Source organism: Salmo salar, chromosome 05 (genome assembly GCF_965601325.2).
Source record: "Salmo salar chromosome 05, fSalSal1, whole genome shotgun sequence".
NCBI classification, from domain to species: Eukaryota; Metazoa; Chordata; class Actinopteri; order Salmoniformes; family Salmonidae; genus Salmo; species Salmo salar.
The window spans coordinates 56,804,264-56,820,667 of NC_138295.1; the positions used below are offsets into that span (position 1 = coordinate 56,804,264).

At 43.5% G+C, this 16,404-nt stretch overlaps 1 protein-coding gene across 2 annotated transcripts in view; it reads left to right on the plus strand.

Annotated features, from left to right (window-relative positions):
- Positions 1 to 15,816, plus strand: part of ago3a (argonaute RISC catalytic component 3a) — a 37,247-nt gene extending 21,431 nt beyond the window's left edge. For both annotated transcript variants that reach the window (XM_014200512.3, XM_014200511.3), the window contains exons 11-19: positions 3,230 to 3,363; positions 3,886 to 4,070; positions 5,008 to 5,167; positions 5,566 to 5,656; positions 5,988 to 6,182; positions 6,598 to 6,732; positions 7,572 to 7,673; positions 8,047 to 8,246; positions 8,937 to 15,816. In XM_014200512.3, the coding sequence (XP_014055987.1) occupies positions 3,230 to 3,363; positions 3,886 to 4,070; positions 5,008 to 5,167; positions 5,566 to 5,656; positions 5,988 to 6,182; positions 6,598 to 6,732; positions 7,572 to 7,673; positions 8,047 to 8,246; positions 8,937 to 9,045 (1,311 nt within the window). In that variant the 3' untranslated portion in view covers positions 9,046 to 15,816. The remainder of the gene's footprint in view (positions 1 to 3,229; positions 3,364 to 3,885; positions 4,071 to 5,007; positions 5,168 to 5,565; positions 5,657 to 5,987; positions 6,183 to 6,597; positions 6,733 to 7,571; positions 7,674 to 8,046; positions 8,247 to 8,936) is intronic.
- The last annotated feature ends 588 nt before the right edge of the window (positions 15,817 to 16,404 follow it).

Sequence of the window (16,404 nt, forward strand, 5' to 3'; positions counted from 1 at the left end):
TCCCCTCTGTGAATCGTCTAGGAGTAGGTGTGCTGATCTAGGATCAGGTCCCCCTCTTATTCATAGTGATTTCACAGACACAATTGTTCCTAGATCGGCTTAGAGTAGCTAAGACGCTTTATGAATACAGGCTTGTCTGTGTGGATTAATATAAGCTAGTAGTCTTTGCTCAATGCTAACACGGCTACATCATTTTTCATTTCAGATTTTTTTGAGAATGCATAGTACAGATCGTCATGACATAATATGCTATGACTCAATTTAGCTTCCCTTTGTGGTGTTTATGCTTTTAATTTTTTTTATTTTAAGCTCACTCACTTTGGTTTGCAATTTCACTTTTTGTGATTTGTGAGAGTAGATGACACATCAGTGGGATTTTACTGAAAACAATCAAATCAAATTTTAAGCCTTAATCCCAGACCTAGTTTTTCATTCAACCATATTTTAAAGTGATTAGGACTGCCCAAGGAGAACGCTAATGAATCTGTTTTTCTGGACACTGGATGAGGTCAGCCTTAACATTCTGGTTTCATTTGGTTAAGACACTCCAGGACCTGACTTGTTTTCATATTTCTACCTTGTCTGTAAATTACTAAACCATGTACGTAAACAGCATATTTGGTGCATATTTTCAAATAAAATGTTATCAAATTCAGATTAACTATAAACACATTTTGTGAAGGCTAAATTTGGAGAATGCAGATGATTCTGAAGCTGGGAAATGAGTTGGCGTGTTGGAAGAGTCTGACTTTCAGGAAATAAATGTCCATTAAAGTGAAGGAACCTTACCAATCGCAAAATTCCTATTGAGACCTAATCACGATCTCTTCAAATGAAGTTACTACATATACAGTGCCTTCGGAAAGTGTTCAGACCCCTTGACTTTTTCCACATTTTGTACGTTACAGCCTTATTCTAAAATGTATTAATTTGTTTGTTTTTCCTCAATCTACACACACTACCCCATAGTGACAAAAGAAAAACAGGTTTTTAGAATTGTTTACATAAGTATTCAGACCCTTTACTAAGTACCTTGTTGAAGCGCCTTTGGCAGTGACTACAGCCTTGAGTCTTCTTGGGTATGACGCTAAAAGCTTGCCACATCTGTATTTTGGGAGTTTCTCCCATTCTTCTCTGCAGATCCTCTAAATCTCTGTCAGGTTGGATGGGGAACGTTGCTGCACAGATATTTTCAGGTCTCCAGAGATGTTCGATTGGGTTCATGTTCGGCCTTTGGCTGGGCCAGTCAAGGACATTGAGTCCTGATGCCACTCCTGCGTTGTCTTGTCTGTATGCTTAGGGTCGTTGTCCTGTTGGAAGGTGAACCTTCACCCCAGTCTGAGGTCCTGAACCTGCTCCAGAGTGCTTTCATCAAGGATCTCTTTGTACTTTGCTTCGTTCATCTTTCCCTCGATCCTGGCTAGTCTCGCAGTCCCTGCCGCTGAACAAGAACCCCACAGCATGGTGCTGCCACCACCGTCCTTCACCGTACGGATAGTGCCAGGCTTCCTCCAGACGTGATGCTTGGCATTCTGTCCAAAGAGTTCAATCTTGGTTTCATCACACCAGATAATCTTGTTTATTAATGTCTGAGAGTCTTTAGGTGCCTTTTGGCAAACTCCAAGCGGGCTGTCATGTGCCTTTTACTGAGGAGTGGCTTCCGTCTGGCCACTGTACCATAAAGGCCTGATTTGGTGGAATGCTGCAGAGATAGTTGTCTTTCTGGATGGTTCTCCCATCTCCACAGAGGAACTCTGGAGCTCTGTCAGAGTGACCATCAGGTTCTTGGTCACCTCCCTGACCAAGGCCTTTCTCCCCCGATTGCTCAGTTTGGCCGGGTGGCCAGTCTAGGAACAGTCTTGGTGGTTCTGAACATCTTCCATTTAAAAATGATGGAGGCCACTGTGTTCTTGAGGACTTTCAATGCTGCAGAAATAGTTTGATACCCTTCCCCAGATCTGTGCCTCAACACAATCCTATCTTGGAGCTCTACGGACAATTCCTTCGACCTCATGGCTTGGTTTTTTTCTCTGACATGCACTGTCAACTGTGGGACCTTATACAGACAGGTATGTGCCTTTCCAAATCATGTCAAATCAATTGAATTTACCACAGGTGGACTCCAAGTTGTTGAAACATCTCAAGGATGGTCAATGGAAACAGGATGCACCTGAGCTCAATTTCGAGTCTCATAGCAAAGGAGCTGAATACTTCTAAAGTATTTCTGTAATTTTTAATACATTAGCAAAAATGTCTAAACCCTGTTTGTTTTGTCATTATGGGCTATTGTGTCGATTGCTGAGGATTTTTTTTTTTTAAATGTATCAATTTTAGAATAAGGTTATAACGTAACAAAGTGGAAAAGTCAAGGGGTCTGAATACTTTCCGAAGGCACTGTAGTCCAGTTTGTAATGGCCTTTTAAATGATTTATAGTTAATTACATGTAGTGAGCTTTGAAATTATGTCAATTTTTGAATGTGGTTAAAATTCACAGCATTTTGATGGTAGTATGATGATAAACAAACAAACAAACAAACAAACAAAATAAAATGTGTACATAGTTTTGGACATTTTGTTTACTTTTTGAAAGTACTAATATTAAAGACCCAAATATAGATGGAAAAATGTAATTTCAGCCTGTGGTGCCTTGCCTTAAAGGGTTATTAAGGTAAAGGTTAGGGGCAGTACATTGTTGCCACTTTCAGAAATGCTCAAATATTCGTAGAACATTTTCAGGACATTTTTTAAGCCGTTTTGGGGAAAAGAAAAACATTTTAAAACACAGCACCTGTTTTGCAGTGTATACGTGCGTGTGTGTTTTTAAATTGGACTATGTATCCATAAAGTGTTGGTGTCTACATTTCTACATGTGTGCCTGCATGACTTTCTGAAGTGTCTGCATGTCCAACTCCATTGGGTGAATGTGGTTACTGTGCACTTTTTTTCTATCCTCGTGGGTACCTGAAATCCCCAAATGTACCCAAGGATAGTAAAACATGGGAAATGATCCCTCGTGGGGACATTTCCCACATCCCCATGATGACAAAGGCTATTTTAAACTTAGGGTTTAGGCTTACAATTAGGGTTAGGGGAAAATGATTTATAATGGAAATACATTTTAGGTCCCCACAAGGATAGAAAAGCAAGTGTGTGTTTGCGCAGAAGTGTGTGTGTGTGTGTGTGTGAGTGTACACGCAGCAGATCAACCGTACTACACTGTGGTTTCAGAACCGGACAGTGGCCACCCCAAGTCACGGGGTGTGGGACATGAGGGGCAAACAGTTCCACACGGGAGTGGAGATCAAGATGTGGGCCATCGCATGTTTCGCCACACAGAGGCAGTGTCGTGAGGAGATCCTCAAGTAAGAACCAACCTGTCTTTTCTGTTTTCACCCACTTACTATGTGTACAACTGGGTTATGCTCGTTAGGGCACACCGTGGCAAAATGTTCAACAGAAGACAAAAATGAGCATTTCTTATTGTTCCAGGTAGTCCTGCCGTTTCAGTACATTTTCTTCCATTTGGTGCCTAATAAACATAACCCTCCCTATTCATTAAGCAGCTTCTCACATAGCCACAGGGATATATGGAAAGGAATCCCTCCCTGCTACGGATGTGTTGTTGGAGATGGCCTTCCATATAAGAAAGTGATCCTTGTGTAATTAGTTTGTCCTCTACGCCTCCGATACAACCTTGTTAGAATTTACACAGCCACTCTCAAGGATGACATTACTAAACAACTCCCTAACCAACCAGATTATATTTGGTCTTTACAACCATCCTTTTCCCCTCCTCCCCCTCCCACTTTTCTCCATTACTGTCTCTTCCTCCCTCATTCCTCTTTCCCTCCCTAATTCCTCCATCCATTACCCACCTTCTATAGGGGTTTCACAGACCAGCTGCGTAAGATCTCCAAGGATGCTGGGATGCCCATCCAGGGCCAGCCGTGTTTCTGTAAATACGCCCAGGGAGCCGACAGTGTGGAGCCCATGTTCAGGCACCTGAAGAACACCTACTCTGGACTGCAGCTCATCATCGTCATCCTGCCCGGAAAGACCCCCGTCTACGGTAGGCGGCACCCATAGACATACATATTCACATGATGTTCATTGGAATCAATCAAATTTATTCATAAAGCCCTTCTTACATCAGCTGACGTCACAAAGTGCTGAACAGAAACCCAGCCTAAAACCCCAAACAGCGCATGTGTAGAAGCACGGTGGCTAGGGAAAAACTGTAGAAAGGCCGGAACCTAGGAAGAAACCTAGAGAAACCAGGCTGTGAGGGGTGGCCTTCTTCTGGCTGTGCCGAGGGAGGGAGACTCTTTGCGGTCACCTTCACACTCCTGGGCCAGACTACACTCAATCATAAAACCTTCTGAAGAGATGAGTCTTCAATAAAGACTTAAAGGTTGAGACTGAGTCTGCATCTCTCACATGGATAGACAGACCATTCCATAAAAATTGAGCTCTATAGGAGAAAGCCCTGCCTCCAGCTGTTTGCTTAGAAATTCTAGGGACAATAAGGAGGCCTGCGTCATGTGACCGTAGCGTACGTGTAGGTATGTACGGCAGGACCAAATCGGAAAGATGGGTAGGAGCAAGCCCATGTAATGCTTTGTAGGTTAGCAGTAAAACCTTGAAATCAGCCTGAGACTTAACAGGAAGCCAAATTAGAGGCTAGCACTGGTCCTAAAACAGAGCCTTGAGGAACACTGAAATTTACAGTCACCTTATCCATGCTGATTCACTGTCTAACATTTTCTGTATCTATATAATAGTTCTACCAAAGCATCTGCTATTCTTTGAAACTCTTGTGTTGCTGAAGCAGCTTTGATAAGGGATGTGTACTGTTGTATGTTACCAGACAGATGTACACTATCTGTTATCTATCAATACCTTCCCTTTAAAGCATAGGTGGTACTTTACTCTTTACTTCCCTAATCTGACTGACTGTTAATTGCACAGAGATTGATTGATCACTGCCTGTTACTTGTCCTGCGTAGCGGAGGTGAAGAGGGTGGGAGATACTCTCCTAGGAATGGCCACTCAGTGTGTCCAGGTGAAGAACGTGGTGAAGACGTCCCCCCAGACCCTCTCCAACCTCTGCCTCAAGATCAATGTGAAGCTGGGGGGAATCAACAATATCCTGGTGCCTCACCAACGGTACGTGGCCACCGTGGCTGGACGATAGGACTGGAATGACCATACATATTTTTAAGAAGCTGAAGAAAGCACATTTTCTTTCTAATTTAATTATATTTATCTTCCATTAGAAGTGTGCACCACTTCACATTTTGAGACGTGAAGTGGGGCATCCGTTTAAACAGTAAATTAACTTTTAGGCCTTTGCCCTTACTACAATTGTCAATATCTGTTTCAAATACTGTATGTAAGAGAATGTTTTTTTTTGTACACAAATTATATCAATCTCCCAATCAAGTGTCCTCCAATTTATGATTGACATAAATGTACATATTGTGTAAAATCTAAACCCTTAATCATATTAGAGACCCTTTGTTTGAACTCTGTCCTCACTGGTCCTTCTCTCTTCCTCCACCCAGACCCTCAGTATTCCAGCAGCCAATCATCTTCCTGGGGGCGGACGTTACACACCCCCCTGCTGGAGACGGGAAGAAGCCCTCCATCGCTGCAGTGAGTTCACTTAACTCCTATTGGCCTATACCAGGGGTCTTGAACTCATTTAGCCCAGGGGCCACATTTATATATTTTTTTTACTCTTCCAACCATGGGCTACATTTACTAAGACAACCGCAGGCCGCATTTAAATAGGCTCGCGGGCCGCATCTGGCCTGCGAACTATATGTTTGAGACTTCTGTGGCCTGGTCTATACTATATTGCCAATGCATTCAAGTTCATAATGTTTGTGCAGAGCTATTCAATTTGCGCAGCGCTGGTGTTTGTGTGTCTCACACACACACACTCTCTCTCTCTCCCACCCTGTTTCTCTCCATACATCTCCAGGTGGTCGGCAGTATGGACGCCCACCCCAGCAGGTACTGTGCCACAGTGAGGGTCCAGAGGCCCAGGCAGGAGGTGATCCAGGATCTGGCCTCTATGGTGCGAGAGCTGCTGATCCAGTTCTACAAGTCGACCCGCTACAAGCCCACCAGGATTATCTTCTACAGGGACGGAGTGTCAGAGGGCCAGTTCAGACAGGTGAGCAAAGGCCGAGTGACTATCCTGGGGGAAAAAATGTAAGTCGCTCTCCGCCTCCAGAACTTAAGAAACTAGAGGGTCAAAGGTTGCAAGTCAAATGTTGTGTCCCTCTTTAATTAAACTGATAAAGTTAGGTAGATGTCCTATCTGTCTAAGTAAACTATTAATGCACATCATGAAGATCCACTAAGAGGACATTAGAATAACATGCATGGCTGTGACCAAAACATGAAGACGCTTATTTCCCCGTCACATTGTCAGATGGTGGTAAAAGGGTGCAATGTCGAGGCCTATATCATCTACCTCAACTGGTCCGATCTAGAAAAACTGCTCAGAGCCGAGATGGTGGACATTCAAAGTCATATCGTCAGTAATGGATGTTTTAACCCCGTTTTATCCCTCTGCCCACCCCCAGGTGCTGTACTACGAGCTGCTGGCCATCCGAGAGGCCTGCATTGGCCTAGAGAAGGAGTACCAGCCCGGCATCACCTACATCGTGGTCCAGAAACGCCACCACACCCGCCTCTTCTGTGCCGACCGCAACGAAAGGGTGAGCGGGCCCACTTTACTTCCGGCCACACCCTCCCAGCTACCTTAGGGTCATTCTGACATGATACTCATGCCTGAGTCACACTATAGTGCCGAATCCCACCCAAACTGTGCTGGCTCTTTTTTTTTTCTTCTTCTAGCACTGTTCCAACAACTTTAGTAGATGCGTAACCAGGCCAGCTCACTACAGCTTGGTTCAACTCTGTTTGGCACAGCAGTGTGAAAAGCCCTTTTATAGATTAGGGGTGGGGAACTGTGTGTTTTAGTTGGTCCGTGTTCTTTATTACCCCCTAGTTTATTAAGTGCTCTAAATGGTTGTCCTAATTATCCAATTACTCTGTTGTCAATGGGCCTGCTCTCCCTCACCCCTGGTAATTATATTCCATTATAGCATTAGGCCTGATGTGAGTTGACGGACCTGGAGTGCCACTTGAGGCCTGGGAGAGCAGGGCTTTTTGGCGTTCATCACCTTGTTTACAAGTGAAGTGCACTTTGACTGACAGGGAGAAATCTATTTTGTCATTATTCTGGTCATTTGTAGATTACGTCATTCAGAACTATGGAGATAGGGTGGCTGTCAATTGTCCTGGCGTCATTAGGGTTTGGCCGGGGTAGGCCATCATTGTAAATAAGTATTTGTTCTTAACTGACTTGCCTAGTTAAATAAAACATTTAAACACTCTACACCTCCCTCCGTTCGTTCACTTTCTGCCGTCGTTAAATGAGTCCAAGGGATGGACGTGTGTGAAGCTTGGTATTGAAGTAGAACAGGACAGGTGGAACGACGTTTTTAACATTTGCCAGGTTATTAATAATAACTGCAAATCCACAATCTTTCAGGTTGGACGTAGTGGAAACATTCCTGCTGGCACCACGGTGGACACGGACATCACGCACCCCTACGAGTTTGACTTTTACCTCTGCAGTCACGCTGGAATACAGGTACTGCAGCATTCACCATCTGTTCATCTAGCCTGCTGCCTCACTGCACTTTACTCTCAGGAAATGACTTTATGAAGTCTCAGGAAATACGCCTGCTTTTTAGAATTTAAACACACTTTGTTCACACTGTTTTTTGGTAGGTAAACAGTTCGTTACTGAAATGAAACTACCAAATACTCTATGGTTTTCAAGATGAAGAAAATTTGACTAAATTTGTAAATAAGTAGGCCTATAGTTAATTCTAAAACCCAATTGTCCCGAATTTTAGTTGAAAGCCATTGTCTTTCTACATCAGTTTTTATACCAGATCTCTATTAAATCCCCAAATTGAGGCTGTGTAGCATGTGTAACGTCTGCTGTCTACTGTCCCCAGGGCACCAGTCGTCCCTCCCACTACCACGTCCTGTGGGACGACAACTGCTTCACGGCTGACGAGTTCCAGCTGCTCACTTACCAGCTGTGCCACACCTACGTGCGCTGTACCCGCTCCGTCTCCATCCCAGCGCCAGCCTACTACGCCCACCTGGTGGCCTTCCGTGCCCGCTACCATCTGGTAGACAAGGAGCACGACAGGTGATTGGCAGGGGTGGGGGTTACTTTATCACTGCACAAAACAGTCTGCTTTAGTCTTTCTGCATGCTTCGCCTCTGTTGTGCTCAACTCTACGTTTCATATTTCCTATCTATTTTGGGTGAGATGTACAGTATTGCAATACTGTTTTTTTTGTGTGTGTGTGTTCTACTGCCCCCAAGGCAGCTCTAGATATTATACTGACCCAGAAAGCAGCGCTAGATATTATACTGACCCAGAAAGCAGCGCTAGATATTATACTGACCCAGAAAGCAGCGCTAGATATTATACTGACCCAGAAAGCGGCGCTAGATATTATACTGACCCAGAAAGCGGCGCTAGATATTATACTGCCCCAGAAAGCGGCGCTAGATATTATACTGCCCCAGAAAGCAGCGCTAGATATTATACTGCCCCAGAAAGCAGCGCTAGATATTATACTGCCCCAGAAAGCAGCGCTAGATATTATACTGACCCAGAAAGCAGCGCTAGATATTATACTGACCCAGAAAGCAGCGCTAGATATTATACTGACCCAGAAAGCAGCGCTAGATATTATACTGCCCTAGAAAGCTAGCTTTCTCCATTTAAAAAAAAATGTAGCTTCAAATAAGTCTGTGTATCATAGTTGACTTGTCTTTCTGATCCATTCATGCATGTCTCTGTCCTGATGAATGTCTTCTCTTCTCCCAGTGCGGAGGGCAGCCATGTCTCTGGTCAGAGTAACGGTCGGGACCCCCAGGCTCTGGCCAAGGCGGTGCAGATTCACCACGACACGCTGAGGACCATGTACTTCGCCTGAGCACCACCCCACACCACCATCACAGCACTTAAAACACACACACCCCCACACCCCCTGCCTGCCAGTCAAGGAGGGTTGCAGCCCCCCACAACCAGTCAATCCGGACCTGACACTGTGTAGAGGGAAGGGGGGGTGGGGGAAGCCCCCCGCAATGGACTGAGGATGCAGACTGACGCTGCTTTAAAACAAGAGAGGAAGAACTTGGCACTATTATGCAATATTAAACCAGCCCGCTGCTTTTCCTGGGCACCCTAACTCCGCCCCCACCTCCTCCAGGCCCTCCCTCCTTTTCTCCGGTCATGAAGGAGATCTGTGGTTTTGATTCCGGATGTGTATGGTTGACGTTGCAGAATTCGTTCCCTTTCGTCATCATGCCTTTTACCTCAACTCAGTTTGACGGCAGCACTTTCTGCCCTTTTTCGTTTGTTAGTTCTGTTTTAACTTTTCTTTATCAAAGGTTGAGGAGAGAAGAAGAAAAGGATTAGGAGTTTGAAGGGTGGATCTCTATCTGTGCAGAACTATCACGGCGCACCAGCTTGCCACTGTTATTTTCCCTCTCCTTTCCTCTCCATCTTTTTTTTAGCCAATGGTGACTTATCAAAAGTGTGAGCGTGTCAATGGACACTGTGTACAAGGAGACGAACACAAGCTCTTATTTTGAGCACAGTGCCACCTGAACGGTGTAAATGCTCTCTTCAAAAGTCCCAACCTGTCTGGGGAATAAGCTATGATGCTAATCATATGATTTCTTACTCATTATCATTTGACTTGAACCAATAAGTGATGTGCGTATACTGTGGCAGACGTCATAGAGGGTAATACAATATCACACCCTAGGTCAGTTCCCTATGACATAGGTCTAATGCGCTGTCACAGCAACATTGCAATGTGACCCTGTTTTGAATTTTCTTTCCTGTACATCATGTTTGATATTTAAGATGCTTGTTATTTTTTTTAACCATTCTTTCCAGTATTTATTAGTACGCTCAAGATATAGTAATTTAATGAGACGAGCATTTATTTCTGCATTCTTTCATTCTATCTATCTGCTCTCTTGGATTTGAATTTTGTTGTGGAAGATCCTAAATTGAATGACAGATCATGTTGCTTTCCTCTAGTGCAATAATATTTTAGCTGAGGGAAGGAAGCGTCTTCTAGAGGATACGACTTGAATGTCTGGAAGTCTATAGCGGTGAGTTAGAATGTACTAGAACCCAGATCTCTTACGAGAGCTCTCGGCTAGTAAGAGAATGTTTTTGAGCCACACAATTGGCACTTACCCGTTGCTCCTCTTAATGAAGGGAGTAGTGAGGTTCAGAGGTCTAAGGGTTATGCCAATGAGGTGTGTTATGGGTTAGAAATCAAGTGCCTGGTTTTGGAAATGAACGGTTAAATGGCTGCTTGTATGGATGGATCATGACGTGGCGGTCCTAGCTTTCGAAAATGTATTCGAACAAGGAAGTTAAAGGGCAAAGTTTAGCTGGAGAAAGATGACTTCAAGCTACATTTTGCCTCATTTTTGACAGAAGTTGCTTCACATTGAAATCCTCGTGATAGAAAATATATATATATATATTGTGTGTGTGAGTTTCTCCTATCGTCTTTGCCTAATAGCAGCGGTATTTTAGCAGATCAAGTCGTGCTGCACTCTGCCTCTATCCTCATCAGACATGGATCTAGCTGCTATATGTACATGTACTCAAGGTGACTAAGAATCGAGGTATGCCTCGGTCATGAGCGGCAGGAGAGCCAAGCCGACAAAATTAATTTCCCCGTATAACTGACCATCCAAACCAATAGTATCTAGCTGTCGACTAGAGTCAACAATTCGATGAATCTTGGAAGTCCGGGAGACTGAGTGAGTGACTTGTGTGGTCGCTGCTTAGCTCCTATGTGCTCTGTGACATGAGGCATGCCTAGTGGTGTTCAAAAGAGAGACAATTATCTGCACTAAAATAAGTGTGTGTTGGCCCGAACACATGCCTCTGGTGCTATGAAGTAGACGAGAGGGTCTGTGTTATGTGGGGCACTGTAGGGATTTCTCGCCCTAACTGTTAGTGGAAACGGTTGCCATTTGAGAATCTCTTGTTTTGATGGTACAATGATACAAGGACACAGTTCTCAAGGCAAGGACTGCCCCAATAGGTGAACGGTAGTGCGGTCCAATGGTAGAATCCTGTGTCCCCCCCTGTAGTTGCGTTTGACTGCCTTCCCAACTCTAGCCTTCCCCTGGCTGGAAGCCAATGAGTTTGAGCCTTCATGAACTTCACTGGTGTCCAAAAAGCCTTTTTCAAAAGCCAGATTGGAAGAAGTGTATGTGTGTGTACATTTCACATTATTGTAATGCACACACCACTTATTTTTGCTAACAAAAATCTAACCTATATAGTTATTCATCATTAAATGGTAATAAAATATGGCAGAGTTTTGATAATACAATAGACTGTTGTTGACTCATGTCCTGTGGCAATGTATAACATTATTTGTGTATTTTGGCGTGCGTACAGTGGCGGTGGATATATTTCGACATGTAACGTGTTGAAATTTGTTATACTGTAATGGATCGGGATGTGGTGGACTTCTGTAAGTAAGAGGTGCTTCTATTTCTGTCACTCTTGGCAGCTGTTGTCAGCTCCCCCCTGTTGTCAAAGAATACAAATGAAGATCATTGGACTTTAAAAAAAAAATGTTTAGAGCATAATTGTTCTGGTCCTGCCTAATTGTCTTTCTCAGGCGGGAGTTGATGCCTGTAGAATAGGGGAGAGCGGGAGAAACCAGACCTTGTCAAAGTGTTGTAGACCCACTTTAAAAGATGTAGTTGATTTAAAGAATGAGATGATTACCTTGACTGGTCATCTTGAACGTTTAGTACCGATGTGGCCCGCTGTGTTTTAGGTTAAGCCTTGTGGGTTATGAGGCCCCTATAGAGCGAGACTTGGCCTGTAACTGTTGCTTTTCTCCTCTCTCCTCGCGTAACCACGGGCAGTTCTTGTGCTCAGAAATACAAAGCCTTAAGGCCTCCAGTAAGTCTGCAATGTGACAAAGTATATAATCTCATTTAGTTTTTTCCACTTTCTCCTTCCTTTTGATTCCCATTGCCAGAGGACTTACATTCCATAGCCTGTAGATCTGCCATCAGATTCCCCTGAGAGCGGAGAGCGTGGAGAAAATCTGGAAGACTAGAGGACAGAAGAAGTTTAAGTTTGCTCCGTAAATGTATGATCCAATGGTGTCTTTGATCGGTTTGTTGGTGTGTTCTTAGTTTGTAAAGAGTAGGGTATTTTTTTAGATGGGTTTTTGTGCATGTGGCTGGTTCTGGTGTATGTAAAGTGAGAAGTAGGGCTAAATGTCATTTGAAGGAGGTGGTGTGTATGGATCGGTACTTGGTTTAGCAAGCGACAAGCGTAGCGATCATCCAAGCTGACATGATGATGAACGTCAAGGACTGTATAGAACGTTCTGATTTTCCTGGGCAAGAGAACACATGTTTACATATAGCAGATGTGTTTGCCTAACGTCCTTACGTTACGACTCGCTAAATCGTCAACAGTAACGTTTTTCAGATGTTCGTTTGTGTGTTCAGCTTTTATTATTTTTTTTAATTTTTTTTGCTTAGTTTATAGATATTTATGAGCAAGGCCTTTCTAGGTCTTAAACATCACCCCAGAGTTTGCTATACTCTATGGAAAAGTAGCTATATGTGTGTTCATTCCATTGCCTGTGACGCACAGATATACTGGATTTTTAGTTGCATGTTCTTTCTTTTCGGTGCGGAAGGTAAATCTATGGCAGAGTGAAGAAGTCCACAGAAAGTGCCTTTCTTTATGGTGGTGCTGTAAAACAAATGGCAAATGAAAAAGACATCTATCTAATTTTTGAAGAAGAAGAAAAAAAATGCATTGCAATGCAGAAAACCATGTGTTTATGCACTACACACACACACACACACACACACACACACACACACACACACATATATATATATATATATATATATATATATATATATATATATATATATATATATATACGCACGCATACCAAGATGCGTACTGCGGACCCGCAGTCTGTTTATTAAAGACAGGGTATATGATTGTGGTTGAGCGTTCACGAAGTGGTGCATTTTGAGTTTGGACCAATCGACTCGGTTGGTTGGTACAGTGGAACTTGCGTTGACAAGCGAGGTCATAGTTAAAACCGGTGTGTGTGACACAGTCTGGTCCACGAATGACGAACATAGCACAGCACTTTATAGACTGCCACTCTCACTCGGACACAAAGCCACAAGGTTTTCTGTCTTTGTTCCACCTCCAATCCCCGCCTCCCAGATACAGTGGAGTGTCGAGGACTTGTTATTATGTGATTGAGGAGATTTTCCTCCTCTGGGAAAGGGAATTGGATTACGACGCCAAACAAAACGGTTACTATCGCTACTAAGTGGACATTTTAAAGGTGTGCCTCCAGCTCATGTGACTCCGCTGATGACTCTGAGTCAGCCTGCGTTTTGTGGTTTCTCCTTAAGAATCTGAAACCACCAAGGGTTTTTAAGTGTTCCAATGTAAGGCATCCATATTAGGAAGTTGGAAGTATGGCATTCATATTAGGATGTCGGCAGTTGTCTGGCCCATGGCATTCTCATCCTAGTGCAATGCCTCGCCCCGCCGTGTGTCTGTCTTGTCCTTAATGGAAGGATAGTGGGCCCACTTTTCATTGGTGTTTTGGGGCAGTTCGGGTGTGGAATAAGACTCGGGGGGTCTGTATGAGTCATTTGGGGTACCCGTCAGTCCAGGGGGGTGATACCTTTTTACAAGAGATTAAAAAAACAATGCTCCTCACTTACCTTTGTATGCTGCATATGTTATACTACATGAGAGGAAAAACTGCAAATATTGCTTTTGGTTATTACAGTATAATGCTTGATTAATACCTGATTATGATATTCTCATAACTGTTTTAGAGACGGAAGTATAACTAAGATATTCTCTTGTTTATTATTTTTTTTTGTCTTAACACTTATCTGACTTGAGCCGAACATTTTATTTTGTCGTCCTATTTAAATGTTGTTCTTTTTAATATGTATATGAAATATATATTGCAAAATATTTTATGCTGTATTTATTGAGTGCATAAACGAGCAGCTAGCTAGAGTCTCCGCAACATTGGCAGCATGGTGGAGCTAAGGGGACGAGCCTTATCCTCCCCAAACACGCAAGCACAGCAACGTGGTGGTGGGCGGACGGAGGGGCACAGTTGAGCAGGGGCATCTGTTTTTAAATTAGGTATTAATTATGTAGACCCCCTGCGTTTTAGCTTCCTGTTTGGTTCCTCATGAAGGGAAGAGGCCTTCTCATATGTCCTCATCACCTTCTTGTACTCTCTAGTCCCGCTCTCATCCACGGTTCTCTCCTCCCCGGTTCTCTCCTCCCATCTCGATGAGCCCACTCCCACCCACCACCCCCACATGTTGCATCTCATCTCTGTTGGGGTAGGGAACCTTCACTGAACCACACGGACTGAGCTGAGCCTTGTAAAAACGGACTTCCTCATCCAGTGCTGCTAATATGTTAGCCATGTAAACTCCCCTGGCCTGGTGGAGTACAGGTGGGTGAGAATAGAGGAGAAAAGGAGGGAGGGAGGGATGGTGCTAAGGTAGAGGATGTATGGTTAGGAGTGGCTTCTGTCCTTTCATGTCTCCTCTGGAGTTCTTTTCCTTCTGCCAGAGACTTTTACACAGTAAGGAGTAGAGACTAAAGTCCCATTCCACTCGCAAATGCAAGCCTCCGCCTTAAGTGTGTTCTTACTTTGTTGTTCGGTTTTATTTACGACTACAGAATGCCTGAGTTGAGTACAAAAAAAGGCCCAACTCCAAAATGGCATCCTCGTGTTCCTTTTCAAACCACTAACAGTGCTACAGTAGTTGGTGAGCCCCAACGTTCAAAGGTGTGTTTCTCCACGTGTATGGATGTAAGAACAGGAGCCCGAGGGTTCTGTGTGCTGTACTTAGACTTGTACCTGTGTAACGAATCAAGGTGTTGTAAAAATGAGTTGCTGTTCTGTTTGCCCACAGTGTCTGTTAGTAGTTCCCACCTTACTCTAGGGTCAGAGGCATGGAGCTTTGAAGGGGTCGTCAACCCTGTTCAGAACTTCAATAGGCTTGTTCTACCCATTACCCACAGACAAATACTTTTAAGACATGTTGACTCCATTTAGCTATCTGTTTGATGTGCAAGCAGACGCTGCTTGCTTTCAGTCCATTCGCAGTCCATGTTAAGGTTTTGAAATCACGTTTGCTCGAGAGATTGTTGGATGCTGTTTTCCCTGTGTTAAACTGGTTTGAAGACCGATCTCGTCAGTGGCCAAGAATGCTGGACTTTTTAAAGGGTTTCCTCTATGTTTCATCGGTATCGTGAGGTTATTTTGTATTTGACGTGCGGTCGGTTTGTGTCATTTACTTTTTAATTGAATGTCAGCCAGGATTGTGTGCCGTGATACCATTTTGAGTCCTGAGGCACCAGCTAAAATCAATGGGTGTTTGATGATGCGAACAAGGTAGCCAGATGAGTTCCATGCCTCTGTCTCTGTTTTGGTCTCTCTCTGTGTGTCTCTACTCTGTATGTTTCAAACACTCTGTTGTACCAACAGGTCTTTTTATTTTTGTTTTAAATGTCTTTGTTTTGTAATTCTCTCTCTTTTAGGCCTTTAGTGTTGCTTTGCTTACGTTTTGAAGTGTATCTTTCACGAATACTTGCAATAAAAAGCTTTGCTTTAAAACCTTTTGCGTTATATTTGTTTCTAGACCACGCACGCACACGTGATACACACACACACCCCTCTTTAATTTATGGTGGAGTATAAATAAAATACATTTTACATTTCAGTCATTTAGCAGACGCTCTTATCCAGAGCGACTTACAGTAGTGAATGCATACATTTCATACATTTTTTTTTTTCTTTCTGTGCTGGCCCCCCGTGGGAATCGAACCCACAACCCTGGCATGGCAAACACCATGCTCTACCAACTGAGCTACAGGAAAGGCTATTTGGCTATACCGCTGTAGTCACTAGCCAGTTCTAGTTCAGTGCAGATGTAATGTTACTAAATGATGATGTCATTGCACCGTGTTCTAATTCTATTGTTCTGTTATTCTTCTGATCTTCTGTTGTTGCACCAGACAGTTGCCTGTAGTCTAGACCCATTGTGGTATTAGTCTCTTCATTTCAAGGAATGTAAAGAAGTGGTCTTGAATAGTAGAAGTCAGAACATCTTTTTTGGTAAGTAACTATAATGTGGCAAAGGGAGTGTATATTACTGCAAACTTTCTAAGTAAACTATAAGACTTTTGGTAACTATCAAGGAGT